Raw genomic sequence first — 13,459 nt, forward strand, 5'->3', positions numbered from 1 at the left:
GGATCACTTCTGTCTCCAGCCCTATTCTTACACAAACCAATGGATGCTGTAGCCCAGACCAACCCAGCCCTCTACACACTCAGCCCTCATGTACACCGGTGGGAGCTGCAGCCCAGTCGGAGTGACTCCCAGTAATCCCCTCCAGACCCGCCCCCAGCCCTGGTTCCTGTGCTTGACAGTATGTGCAACAGACTGGTTCAGCCTGTCCCACACCCATTCAGTTCTCACACACATCAGTGGGCATTGAAGCCTAGCTCAACACAACCAACCCCACTTTCCAGCCCACACTGATGCCAACAGGTGCCACATCTTTCTAGCCAAGCCCTCCCCCAGCCTTAGTTCTCATGTTCACCAGTGCGAGCTGCAGCGCATCAGAGAGGTGCCCACAGTTTGCTATTGGGCCCACTTCCCTTCCTGGATCTTGCACTCTCCAGGTGGTTCTGCAGCCTAACTTGACAGAATCTGCCCCCTGTCCCAGCTCTTGCCAGCCAATGCTGTGGCAATGACCATCCAGCCTGCACTTACTCTGGCTCATGTCTGCACCAGTGAGCACACTTAGTTAGCCCAGCCTGGCTCTCTCCCTAACCCACAGGTGTTGTAGCCCTGCCCAACCTGATCTGCTCCCAGTCCCACTTCTCATGCTTGCCAGTTCTATCTTTTTTGTGGACTTTCTGAAGTCCCTTTAACTCAGAGTTTTTAAAGAAGAAAAGGTTTAGAAGCAGCAAGAAGGGGTATTCTCCAGTTACGTACAGGAGATGAAAAGCAGCAGCTGTCTGCGAAGACAGGGTCTCCAAGAATGGCTAGGTTTTAGTGAGGGACAGACAGGGAACTTTTCAGGGAAGGGGATGAGCAGTGAAACAGCTTTTCCTTTGAAAATTAACCATTTTTTCATAAGTTTGGATATCAAACCTCTGATAATGAACATCAAAACAACTACTGTCTTACACATATTGGAAAATGAGGTTCATCTGTGTTGAATGATTACTGCATGCTGTCCTATTGCTGACAGTACAGAGGTACAGTACCCCTTAAGGAGTGTGTAGACTGGTGAACTCTGCGGAAGTTGTGCGCATGTTTGTCCATACGTATATAGCCTGAAAGAGTTGGTGGACACACTCGCATCCCTACTTTTTCTGGTTAACAGTGGTCACCCTAAGAGCCTGAAGGGCTTGAAGAGGCAATATATTAAGGGTTTTTTGTTTTGTTTTGTTCTTTTTTTTTTTTTTTTTTTTACCATTTTTTATCCTCTGTTCTTTAAGTCTCTTATGAGAATGCGGTTATGTTGTTTATTAATAAGCTAAGAAATATATTAGAAATTCATGTTTTGCTTTGTGATAATACAAGAAAACACTGTGGGTTTTTTTTTTTTTTTAAGCCTTTGTCTATTTCCTCTAGGCAGGAATACCCATGGGACCAATGCCAGCAGCGGGAATGCCTTACCTGGGCCAAGCGCCATTCCTGGGCATGCGTCCTCCAGGCCCGCAGTACACTCCGGACATGCAGAAGCAGTTTGCTGAAGAGCAGCAGTAAGACTTCCAGGATCTATCTAGTCATGACTGTTTATCAAGATACTGTCAAATGTTCTGTGCAGATTTGAAATCAACACAGTCAAGTTGCCTTTTAAAATCTTTAAAACAACTCTTATCATTAGAAATTTCAAGCCAGAAAGGGTTTTAGAAATCCTGTAGTTCAGTTTTTACATCTGGAGAAAGTCTGGTTATACAGAGGTCAGAGACTTATCAGTGTAGGTTCCACAGATACAGACTTCCTGGCTCCCAGGGCATTGCTCTCCTCCTGTGTGATAGTCCGCAGCGAAGTTTTTTATATGCAGTGCAAAGAGTGTTTATAGATAGACTTCATCTGTCTCTGGTTTTTGTAATTATTGTGATATGCTAAAGTTGTTTCCTAGGGTGGGCATTATCCTAGGATGCTACTTGGGACACCCACACCGTGTGTCAGAGTGTGAGAGTTGGAGTTCAGACTCGATTTCCTATCCACCCTCCTGCTAATACAGCTGGGAGGCAGCAGGTGATGGCTCCAGTAACTAGATCCCTGCCACCCGAGTGAGATACCTGCTGGGGTTGATCTGGCCCCACACCATCCACTGTGTGCATCTGGGGAGTGAATCGGTGGGTGGAACATGTCTCTCTCCTTCCCTTTTTATCTAGCTGTTACACTGACTTCCAAATAAATTTTTAAAAATTTTAAGATTTTGAGGGGCTTGTCCAATGCAATAACCTAGGAGTTAAAGTCCTCACCTTACCCTCCTGGGATTCCTTCCATATGGGCACTGGTTCATGTCCCAGCTGCTCCATTTCCCATTCAGCTCCCTGCTTGTGGCCTGGGAGAGCATTTGAACAGGGCCCAAAGCCTTGGGACCCTGCACCCACATGGGAGACCCAGAAGAGACTCCTTGCTCCAGATTGGCTCAGCTCTGGCCATTGCAGCCACTTGCGGAGTAAACCAGCAGATGGACATGAGATCTTTCTGTCTGTCCTACTCTCTGTGTCTGCTTTTTCAAGAAAAATAAATAAATCTTTAAAAAAAGATTCTTTTTTTTTTTGCAAATTCAAGACAGATTCACCTATCTAAGTTAATAGTTTATTTTTAAGATCATTTTAAATATTTTGGAGTTACTATGGCAAGGAGGAAACTGGTCGAACAACGTTAGATGGAGTTTATACTTTGAGAAAGACAAAATGATGTTGACGAAACTGTTATTAGAGATCAAAATGTAGCACAGTTGATAATTCCTGAAGCTAGTTCTTCATTAACTCATTTTTCCTTCAGAAAGCGATTTGAACAGCAGCAAAAACTCTTAGAAGAAGAACGAAAAAGACGCCAGTTTGAAGAACAGAAGCAAAAGCTCAGACTGCTGAGTAGTGTGAAGCCCAAGGTAATGTGCTTCCTGCCACCTCGCCCCGACCCAAAACCAGCACCCTGGGTTTCCCTCTGGTCCCTCACTGTGGGTGTTGCCCCTGAGCCTCCAGGCTGAGTTGAGGTTGTGATCAGTTAGTTTCATGTTGCCTTACCTAGATGCTAAAATGGGGATTTGTTATTTACTGTAAAGGTGCTCTGTTGCTGATGGGAATAAGACATCAGTTGTCATTCTCTTGGCACCCGCTTTTTTTGTTTGTTTCCACGCAATATCTGTTGTTCTTTTCTTGGGAAGCAGTAATCCTAAAGGTGATGATAGGAAATGGGCTTCTCAGGACCCTCTCAGGACACCTGTCACCTAACAACTTTGTATTAAAGTTTTTATAAATGGGCCTTTTAAGATTTGTATATTCTGTTGGGTATCGTTTTATGCTGGCTTCATACACTTACGGAAGAATTGGAGAATTCACATTCAAAAGGATGTGGTAAAAATATTGGAAGTAGAATAATATGTGTGCTTTCAAGTTGGGTGGGTAGAACAAACTGATAGGTGAGTGAGAACTATAAATATATTTGTTATCTCTTAGACAGGAGAGAAGAGTAGAGATGATGCGTTGGAAGCCATAAAAGGGAATTTAGATGGGTTTTCCAGAGATGCTAAGATGCATCCTACTCCAGCGTCGCACCCCAAGAAACCAGGTAGTTTTCATGTTACAGGCACTGCAGTTTTCATTCTTGGCAGGTGATTTATACTGCCTGTATTGAAGTGACCATTACATGTGTGCTAATCTTTTCCTCCAAACTAAGTAGAGATTTGCATATTTTAAGATACACAGTGACTTAAGACTAGGGTGTGAAAATGATTCCGGAGGAGAAAACCTCCCTGTTGGCTATCTACAGTCTGTCTGACAACTCGTGGACCTTTTGTATATCGAAGTGCGTGTTAACGTTAGTAAAATCTGTTCACTCAGCAGATGTAATAAGAGTCATTACATTCTTGTTGCTTTAAAATTTTACCTTTTTGAGCTGGCACAGATCTTATTCTTAAGTGTGATTAAACTTAAAATTTTAAATGCCCCATTTAATAATTCATGATTTCAATAATACTTCTCATGAAATTTTAATTTTTAAAATATATTATCAGGTAAGCCAAATGTGCCTTCTAAGAACAGGATAGAGTTGGTTATGTTTTGTTCTTTTGAACATTTGGTAGCTAAAATGAGTCTTGTTTATACAGTTCTTACTACATCCCTTTTAAATTTTTGATATCCTCATCTTTTAATGCCTGACTTTAAAAACAAAAGACTACTAACAAGTGAATAGTTGTCACAAATTATTTGACCAACCAAGAAAGTGCTGTCTTCTGCTTGGAAATGTTCTGTTGTTCAATTTTATCCTGAATGTTTGTATCACAGTGCCTTTCTGTTGTTGTGTTTGGTTCCTTTACCTGCGAAGCAGAGAAACACACAGATGTGGACAGTAAGACAACACAGACAATTTTCATCTGTTGGTTCACTTTGTGGGCCTGTGCCCACAGTGGCCACGACTGGAAAGCCAAAGCTCAATGTAGGGTTCACATTCGCAGCAAGTTGAGTGTCAAATCCATGGACCCCGGTATGTGACACGGGCCTCTAAATGGCTAGGATGCACTCCCACTTCTCTAGTGTCTCTCAGGGTGCTGTCAGGAGAGAATTAAATGTCACAGTAGGACCGGGCACAGTGGCCTAGTGGCTAAAGTCCTCACCTGACACACACCAGGATCCCATATGGGTGCCAGTTCTAATCCCGGCAGCCCCACTTCCCACCCAGCTCCCTGCTTGTGGCCTGGGAAAGCAGTTGAGGACAGCCCAAAAGCTTTGGAACCCCTGCACCCATGTGGGAGACCTGGAGGAAGTTCCTGGCTCCTGACTTCAGATCAGCTCAGCTCTGGCTATTGTGATTACTTTGGAAGTGAATCATCAGATGGAAGATCTTTCTCTGTCTCTCCTCCTCTCTGTATAGCTGACTTTGCAATAAAAATAAGTCTTTTTTTTTTTAAAAAAAAGGAATTAAGGAATAGATACTTGCAGTTAATACTCAGCTGGGCCCAGTACAGAGCTCAGGAAAGGAGAAGGCAGAGAGGAGTGGTCATTAAATTTATTTATTTATTTTATTGCTAAGTCAGATTTGCAGAGAGGATAATCTTCCATCTACTGGTTCACTCTCCAAGTTGCCACAATGATTACGCCGAGCTGATCCAAAGCCAGGAAGTAGTAGCTTCCTCCAGGTCACCCACACGGATGTAGGTTCCCAAGGCTTTGGGCTGTCCCAGACTGCTTTCCCGGGCCACAAGCAGGGAACTGGAAGGGAGGTAGAGCAACCAGGATACAAACCAGTACCCATATGGGATCCCAGCTCATGCAGACAAGGACTTTAGCCACTAGGTTGCAGTGTTAGGCCCAATAAAAATCTTCTAAAACCTTTTCTAGTCTTTTCACCTTTTACCCCATAGATTGTCTTAATATATTTTTCACAAAGATTAATTTTATTGGAAAAGCAGATTTACAGAGAGGAGAAGCTGAAAACTCTTCCATTTGCTAGTTCACCCCTCAAATGGCCACAATGGCCATTAATGAGCAGATCTGAAGCCATTGGTTTCTTCTCTGCACAACTACATGGGTGCAGGGTTCCCCGGAGTTGGGCCAGCCTCTGTGGCTTTCCCAGGTGTGTTAGCAGAAATTGGATCAGATGTAGAACCGCCACAACCTAACTCTTCCTGACCCCTTACGGGATATCTGAGTAGCAGATAATGACTTCACCTGCTATGCCACAGTGCTGGCCCCACTGAATTTCTTAATAATTAAATTTAAACATCAAAATGTGTGTTAAGGACAATAAAAGGCAAAAACAGACTGCTAGAGCCTTCTGAGGGTGAAGTAGTGAATTTGGGTAAACAAGGGGACTTCAGGCTGTGGAAAAAATAAACAGTACATTTATTTTGGTGTAGAAAAGTCTTGAAGTACCTGTGTGTTTTTTCTAATGATACATCTCTCAGAAATTTCTGAAGATCACTGATAAGTAGGTTTTATGTTTTGATAGAATATCCATTTGGATTTAAAAATAATACTTTGATATGGGCCCGGCGCAGTGGCGCAGGTGGTTGGGGTCCTCGCCTTGCACGCCCGGGATCCCATATGGGCGCCGGTTCTAATCCCGGCAGCCCCGCTTCCCTTCCAGCTCCCTGCCTGTGGCCCGGGAAGGCAGTCGAGGACGGCCCGGGGCTTTGGGACCCTGCGCCCGCGTGGGGGACCCGGAGGAGGCTCCTGGCTTCGGATTGGCATAGTGCCGGCCATTGCGCTCACTTGGGGGGTGGGTCATCGGACGGAGGATCTTCCTCTCTGTATATCCGCCTTTCCAATGAAAAAATAATAAAAATAAATCTTTTAAAAAAATAATAATAATACTTTGATAGAAATTATGAGTGGTATTAGTTAAGAAAAATTAATGTCAACTTTATAAAAGGAAACTGTTTTTATTTTGTTTTGTTTTTGAAGCAAATACAAAGTAGCTTTAGAACCTCTTTCAAAAGACACAAAATTGTTTGTGGACATCCGAGGTTTTTGCAGGTGTTGTCTAGTTCCACTTGTTCACCTCCACTATTCACATTATAGTATTTTCTTTTGGAATTCTTTTGGAATTGTGCTGCATCTCAGTTTCTCTGTTCTCTGTTGGTTTTCATTTCTGTGTGTTTCATTGCCATTTTCCATTTTGCAGATTATCCCACATCATCTCATTCTACTAAAACTGTCTCCCCATCACCTGCCTTTCTTGATGAAGAAGAATTCAGTGACTTTATGCAGGGGCCTGTTGAGGTCCCCAGCCATGGGCCTTGTCCCACGGCCCAGCCCTTTCAGTCTTTCCACCCTACTACCCCACTTGGCCAGTTGCATGCCCAGAAGGCTGGCACACAGCCTCTCCCTGCCGGTCAGATGCCAGTGTCATTTGCCTTACATGGTGTCCCTGGGCAAATGCCTTACTCCTCCACTGCTTCAGCCTCACACAGTGTACAGAGAGCAGGTAACTCTTAGCATTGTTAATGAAAATATTCATGAAATAGTCTAGGGAAATTTCTCTGTTATATAAGTCGAATGAATAATGTAATAATGTTGGTAAAGAAACTTTTGCACAAATCTAACAGTATTGTTGAAATTCACCAGAGTCTATACATGCCAGAAACTTTGCTCCTAAATTGGGAGCAATTTAAACATCTTATTATTTGGAAAACACACTGGTTTCTAAAAAAAAGATGACTCTCCTGCTTAGAAATAATCACGAATATGGTTTTTTAAAGTCTGAAATGCTGAAGTGGTCTTTCAGGTTTGGCCACATAGTACTTGGGGCCAGAGTCCAGGCTGTTCATTTAGCACCAGTTTTTGTTTGTTTGTTTGTTTTTGCTTGTTTGATAAGTCTTTAAACAGTTCTGTTAGCTCAACCCTGTATGTCAAGACACACTTGAGCAATGCTGTGTGGGCGTTGGCAGATGTGCAGAGTTGACACTGATTTGGCAGACATGGAGAGCGCCCTGAGGTGGTGCTGCTGACAGCGGTCTGCTGAATAGCCACAGTGTTTGTACCTTCAAGTAGGGTACCTGCCTGCAAGGTGGTGCTCCTTCCACTAGTCTACCTGCCATTTCAGAGGATGCTTGAGAACCACCAGGGATTTTCAAGTTTTTAAACTTCTCAAGTGTGGAGTGACTGGATTATTTCAAATGATGGCAGAGCCTTCCCTCTAGAATATGGGATTGGAAATGAATGATTTACAAGATGAGAAATATGCAATTCTATACAAATAACCCTTCATGCTGTTTGTTTAGGGCCTTCTTTGGAGGAGAAGCTCCTAGTGTCTTGTGATATAAGTACATCTGGGCAGAAACAAATTAACTTAAATACTTCTGAAGTGGGGCACCAAGCCCTAGTCCAGGGTTCCAGTAAGAACCATCCCAGTTTAACGGCCAGTAACGGGGTTGCCATAGATGGATGTTTAAGTGGTACCACCACTGCAGAGGCAGAAAAGTCTTCAGACCAAAACCTGTCCATTGAAGAGAGTGGTGAGCTCATGAAACATTCAACAAAAAAAAATTTGTTTAACCGAATGTTGCTCGAATGCTAACACCTTAAGCATTAATCTTGCGAATGCTGCTTGATTTTGCTAATTGAAACTATGCTTAAAATATATTTAATGCATTCCTTTTTCCAGTTAACCCCCTGCAATTTTGCTCTGAATTCTCTCAAGACACTACTTCCTTTTCAAAAAAGATTTTGATGACCAGTTTCTTAATAAGAATTATTCCTAATTACAGATTTCTTTTCCTTTTGTCTTACAAAAGCACTCCCTTCTCTCTCTAACTTTCTATTCTTCCATAAAGGTTGAAAAGTTAAATGGTAAATGGAAAAGTCACCAATGAAAGTAGAGGTTTGCTATTTCTAAAATAAACCATAAGTACTGCTGCCTGAAAAATCCAAATTTTATTAACACACCCTGCAGAGTTGAGTTAGAGTGTGGCACTTTTAGAAGATACCTTACTATATTTGAAAACTTCAATTCCTTTGCATCTAAGGCAGCAGTGTATACTTGACTCAGTAAAGAAATAGTGTCAGACTTGCAAAGAAGCATTATTTTAAACTGTCAGCAAAGTTGAGGCAATTAAACTTTTTATATGGGATGGCTTTTGTAAAGCCATTTTGGTTTTTCCTTCAATTCCTAAGTTAAATGATGCAAGTCTTGTGTGATTCAGACTATTGATACATATTTGGATTTCCTTTAATTTATTCTTCGTGATATAATGTACAGGAGTTGTTAAGAAATGGAATGTTGTGGTTGTGTTGGTGACTTTTTTAAGCATCTCCAGCCAAAGCTCTTCTGTGTAAGTGAAAGTGAGGCAGTGCTTGCACATCTTCTCCGTGTGTTCAGTGATGCTCCCTGTTTTGCAGGTGTGGGAGTCTTCCCCTCGCAGGACCCTGTTCAGCCCCGAATGCCTCCATGGATTTACAATGAGAGTTTGGTTCCAGGTAAAACAAAACACAAAAGCTTGGTGCAGTTTTCATGTTGCATTGTTTACTTTTAATATTGTGGATTTAGTTGTAAATATTATTGTCATGGTTATAAAACACGTAAAAGGGATTGTTACCTTTCCCACTTTTTTCTGAGAGTGTAAAAGATAAATCTGATTTGTAAGACTGCCTGCTATATGGAATAGCTATGTCAACAAAGAACTGTTTTGCCTTGAGGCTTTGAATATTTTATTGACCACGATATATTTTATTTCTACATGCATTCTTTATTATGCCTTTGAAGATAGTATCGAATGTTTGTACAATTGTATTAATTATTGGATGCAGCTTTATCAGTTCTCAGTAATTGATTGATTTTTGTTAGTGTTTGTTTTTGACTTGTCATCGGACATGCAAAGTAGAGGACCAGGTGGTGTCCTTTCTTCACATTTAAAGTTGGTTTTTACCTTTCCTTAATGTGTTGTTATTGCTGAGCCAAAAAGATCCAGCAAAGTGCATTTTGTAGCAGTGCTCAGTTAATGTAAGGAAATAGATTGTTTCAGCCATAATTAGTATACATAGAAAGGACTATCACAGCAGTAGTTATTACTCTTCTAAAAAGTTTTGGAAGGGTTTTTAGTTGCTGGAGGAGGCAGCTGGCCTAGAGATTAGGATGCTCTCATCCTGCATCAGGAGCGCGTGAGCTCAGCTGCTGCTTCTCACTGCTCACTCCAACTCCCTGCCAGTGCACAGCCTCGGAGGTTTGTATTTTCCTGAGGATTTGGGATGTTGAGCTGATTTTCTTTTTTTTTTTTTTTTTTTTTTTTTTTACATATTCTTGCTCACCATTTGTACTATCTTCCTTTTGCAAAAACCTATGGCATTTTTCCCAATTGAGTTTTTGAAGTAACGTGCATGAATCTCCTGTCAGATGCATAATTTGCAGATATTCTGTTCCATTCTGCAGGTTGTTTCTTTGCCATGCAAAAGCTTCTAAGTTTGAAGTAACTGTATTTTTGATTTTCTGTATTTTGGGGATTTTATTTTAAAGAATCATTGCCTATACTGACATCTTGAAGTGTTGTTTCCCTTATGTTTTCTTGTAGTTTTCTAATTTTGGCTTTTATGTTTAGTTCTTTGATCCATTCTGAGTTGTTTTATAGATGGTGAAAGAATATGTTAGTATTTTATCACTTATTTACTGTACTTACATAACACCTTGAAAACTAAAAGTAATTTCTTTTAGATCTCCAGTTTCCTAGATTGGTCATGGATTACAGTTGTTTTGCACTTGGTTAGATAAAACTTATGAACTGATAATATCTATATTACAATCTTCAGTTTAGACTTCAGTTGTACATAGAACTTCCAGCTGCCCATCTTCTCTCTTACCTGTGTCCTCAAGCAAATAAGGTTTATTATTTTTTTGAGTTTTATCCATTTTATGCCAGTTTGTATTTAAAAGAAACTGAATATTTAAGAGGCAAAATACATGTTCTGATATCCAGCCTAATAACCTGAAATGTGTATTTTTAATCCTAGATGTAAAATTCTGTTGTAAGCATTTTTCCTCTATCTCCCTCTGATTTCCAACACTCCTAACTCAACTTGCCAGGTCTAGCATGTGAGCATCCAGACAAACAGCAAATACGATGAGCTTATCCCAGCCTTTATTTTATGTGGCAGCACTGTCTCTTAACAGCCTTCCATTCCAGCCCTTTGGATAAACTCGTCGCCGTGAGAGGAGCCAAGTCTTTCCCTTGAAGGCTCAGATTTCCAAAGTTCCTTTTCTCGGCACTTTTCCTCACAGCCGCTCTTGCTCCCCATTTCTGCTTTCAAACTGTTCCCAGCATCTTTACTCTCCACCTTTCTTCTCTTTTAAAGCACAGAGCATCTGCTTATACTGCCTTTCCTTTACTGAAGTTAAAATCTTCGGAACTAGAAAAGTTCATGTAACCTTCAAGTCGTCTTTAGGACCAACTTCTCCTAAGATCCAAGCCTTAATTGTCTGCTGATTATTTCTTAATTTTTTAAGTTATTTTTATTTAAAAGCCAAAATGACAGACACACATGCAGACAGAGACATACACATATACAAAGAAAGAGATCTTTTGTCTGCTGGTTCACTTCCCAAATGCCTGCAACAGTTGCAGCCAGGCTGGGCCTAAGCTAAGACTCTACCTGGGTCCCCTACATGGGTAGCAGGAACCCAAGCATTCAGCTGCCTCCTGTAGTGTGTATCAGCATGAAGCTGGACCCAAGCAGTGAAGCCTGAACTTGAACCTGGGTTCTCCAATATTGTCAGCATCCCAAGCAGCATCATAATGGCTGCATCCAGCACTGGTACCCCACTGCACACTTGAACATCTTCTTTACATCAGTTCCAACTTGATGTGCCTTTGGTTCTGTTAAATAGTGTGATTCAAAATTATTTTTGTATACCAACAATAACAACAAAAAGATCAATTGTTTGTAATGTTTACATTTGTAATTTGGATTTTTCTTTAATAGATGCCTATAAGAAAATTCTGGAAACCACAATGACTCCAACTGGAATAGATACTGCTAAGCTTTATCCTATTCTGATGTCGTCTGGACTTCCCAGGGAAACTCTTGGACAAATATGGGCCTTAGCGAATCGAACAACCCCTGGCAAGCTTACTAAGGAAGAACTTTATACGGTCCTTGCCATGATAGCGGTAACACAGGTACACAGCGTTTTCTATGTGGGAGCAAGTAACTGTGATGTAAATTGGAACAAACGTGAATATTTTCCTCCTGCAACATCATATACTCTTTATATATCAAGGTTTGGATTGTTTTCATGATACAGGACTTTAAAAAATATACAGGTTAAATAATATTCATCCTGGCACATTACTATTTAAAGACTGGCCTGATAGTATTGAAAAGTTATACCAAGTGAAATTGCTTTCAATCATTTAATGTCCTTTTAAAATTCCAGAGATATATTTTCAAACCGGTAGCAGTTTTTCTTGATTCAAGATCAGTTTAAATTACTTGGTTATTGAAAGTTGTGTTACTAGAGGGAGAGCATGTCGTAACTGATATGTGTTGGGCATTTTTAAGTATTAAGTTTATATCAACCTTGTGACTTTCTTCTTAAATTTGAGTGAAAATACAAAGTGCACAAATTGGAGTCTTCAAAGTTTCTCTCAGTGGTGTGTGTTTTGCAGTCCCCTGAAATGTTTCTGTTTCCTTCCTGTTCTGTATAGAGGGGTGTACCTGCCATGAGTCCGGATGCTTTAACCCAGTTCCCGACGGCACCTGTTCCGACGTTAAGTGGTTTTCCTATGACTTTGCCTACCCCGGTGAGTCAGCCAACCGTGATACCCTCCGGCCCGGCGGGCTCCATGCCCCTCAACCTTGCACAGCCCGTCTTGGGCATTAACCTTGTTGGACCAGTGGGTGGAGCTGCAGCCCAGGCTTCCAGTGGCTTCATGCCAACTTATCCTGCAAATCAGGTAAATGGAGAGGCAGCATATTGTAAATAATCCCACACAACTCTTTCAGATATACAAAGTGAAAATTACTAGATTTTGATGGACAATTGAGGTTAATATTGAACAGTGTTAAGACAAATCAGATTTTTCTTTTTCTTATTTTTTAAAATAGTTACATTTTATTTGAAAGGCAGTTTTGTTTTTAATTGGAAAGGCAGATTTAAAGAGAAAAGGAGATTCAGAGAGGTCTTCCATCCACTGGTTCACTCCCCAAGTGGCCGCAATGGATGGAGCTGAGCCATTCTGGAGCCAAGACCTTCCTCCAGATCTCCCACGCAGGTGACAGGGTCCCGAGGCTTTGGGCCGTCCTCCACTGCTTTCCCAGGCCACAAGCAGAGAATTAGATGGGAGGTGGAGCAACCAGGGCACAAACTGGCACCCACATAAGAACCTGGCTCGTGCAAGGCAAAGATTTAGCCATCAGTCCAGTGTACTGGGCCTAAATAAGATTTTTCATTATCTAAAAGACGTGAAGAAATTTCTCAATTGTTAAGATACATTGAACTCAGGATCCCTTGTTACCTCACTGAGTCACGCACCCCAGAGTTGCTTTTTCCCTTCAAAACAAATATTCCTGAGCATGTAAACAGGTAGTTAAAAATGTAAGGGCTGAAGTTTTACATACATATTTTAAACATCAGCTACAATAAGATTATTTCAATTTTTAGGTTATATATATTTTTAATATTTTTTTTATTTCTTTTGGAAAGTCAAATACACAGAGAGGAAGAGACAGGAAGATCTTCCATCTGATGATTCAGTTCCAAAATGATGACAATAGCTGGAGCTGAGCTGATCTGAAGCCAGGAGCCAGGAGCTTCTTCTGAGTCTCCCACATGGGTGCAGGGTCCCAAGGCTTTTGGGCTATCCTCAACTGCTTTCCCAGGCCACAGGCAAGGAGCTGGATGGGAAACAGGGCCACCGGGGTCAGAACTGGCACCCATATGGGATCCCGGCACGTGCAAGGCTAGGACTTTCGCCACTAGGCTGCCATGCCAGGCCCAGGTTATTTCTTTTGAACAAATCCTG

At 41.4% G+C, this 13,459-nt stretch overlaps 1 protein-coding gene across 5 annotated transcripts in view; it reads left to right on the forward strand.

The window, feature by feature from the left end:
• The window catches only part of SYNRG (synergin gamma), a 68,544-nt gene that overhangs the window by 16,596 nt on the left and 38,489 nt on the right, over positions 1-13,459 (forward strand). For 3 of the 5 annotated variants that reach the window (XM_041001618.1, XM_041001620.1, XM_041001619.1), the window contains exons 4-9: positions 1,396-1,526; positions 2,791-2,896; positions 3,465-3,576; positions 8,847-8,924; positions 11,418-11,614; positions 12,143-12,391. In XM_041001618.1, coding sequence (XP_040857552.1) covers positions 1,396-1,526; positions 2,791-2,896; positions 3,465-3,576; positions 8,847-8,924; positions 11,418-11,614; positions 12,143-12,391 — 873 coding nt within the window. Of the gene's footprint in view, positions 1-1,395; positions 1,527-2,790; positions 2,897-3,464; positions 3,577-7,729; positions 7,964-8,846; positions 8,925-11,417; positions 11,615-12,142; positions 12,392-13,459 lie in introns of all 5 variants that reach the window. The other 2 variants (XM_041001616.1, XM_041001621.1) reach the window with 2 other exon arrangements.

Source organism: Ochotona curzoniae, unplaced genomic scaffold (genome assembly GCF_017591425.1).
Source record: "Ochotona curzoniae isolate NIBS_2020 unplaced genomic scaffold, NIBS_Ocur_1.0 scaffold_2453, whole genome shotgun sequence".
In the NCBI taxonomy this organism is placed as follows: domain Eukaryota; kingdom Metazoa; phylum Chordata; class Mammalia; order Lagomorpha; family Ochotonidae; genus Ochotona; species Ochotona curzoniae.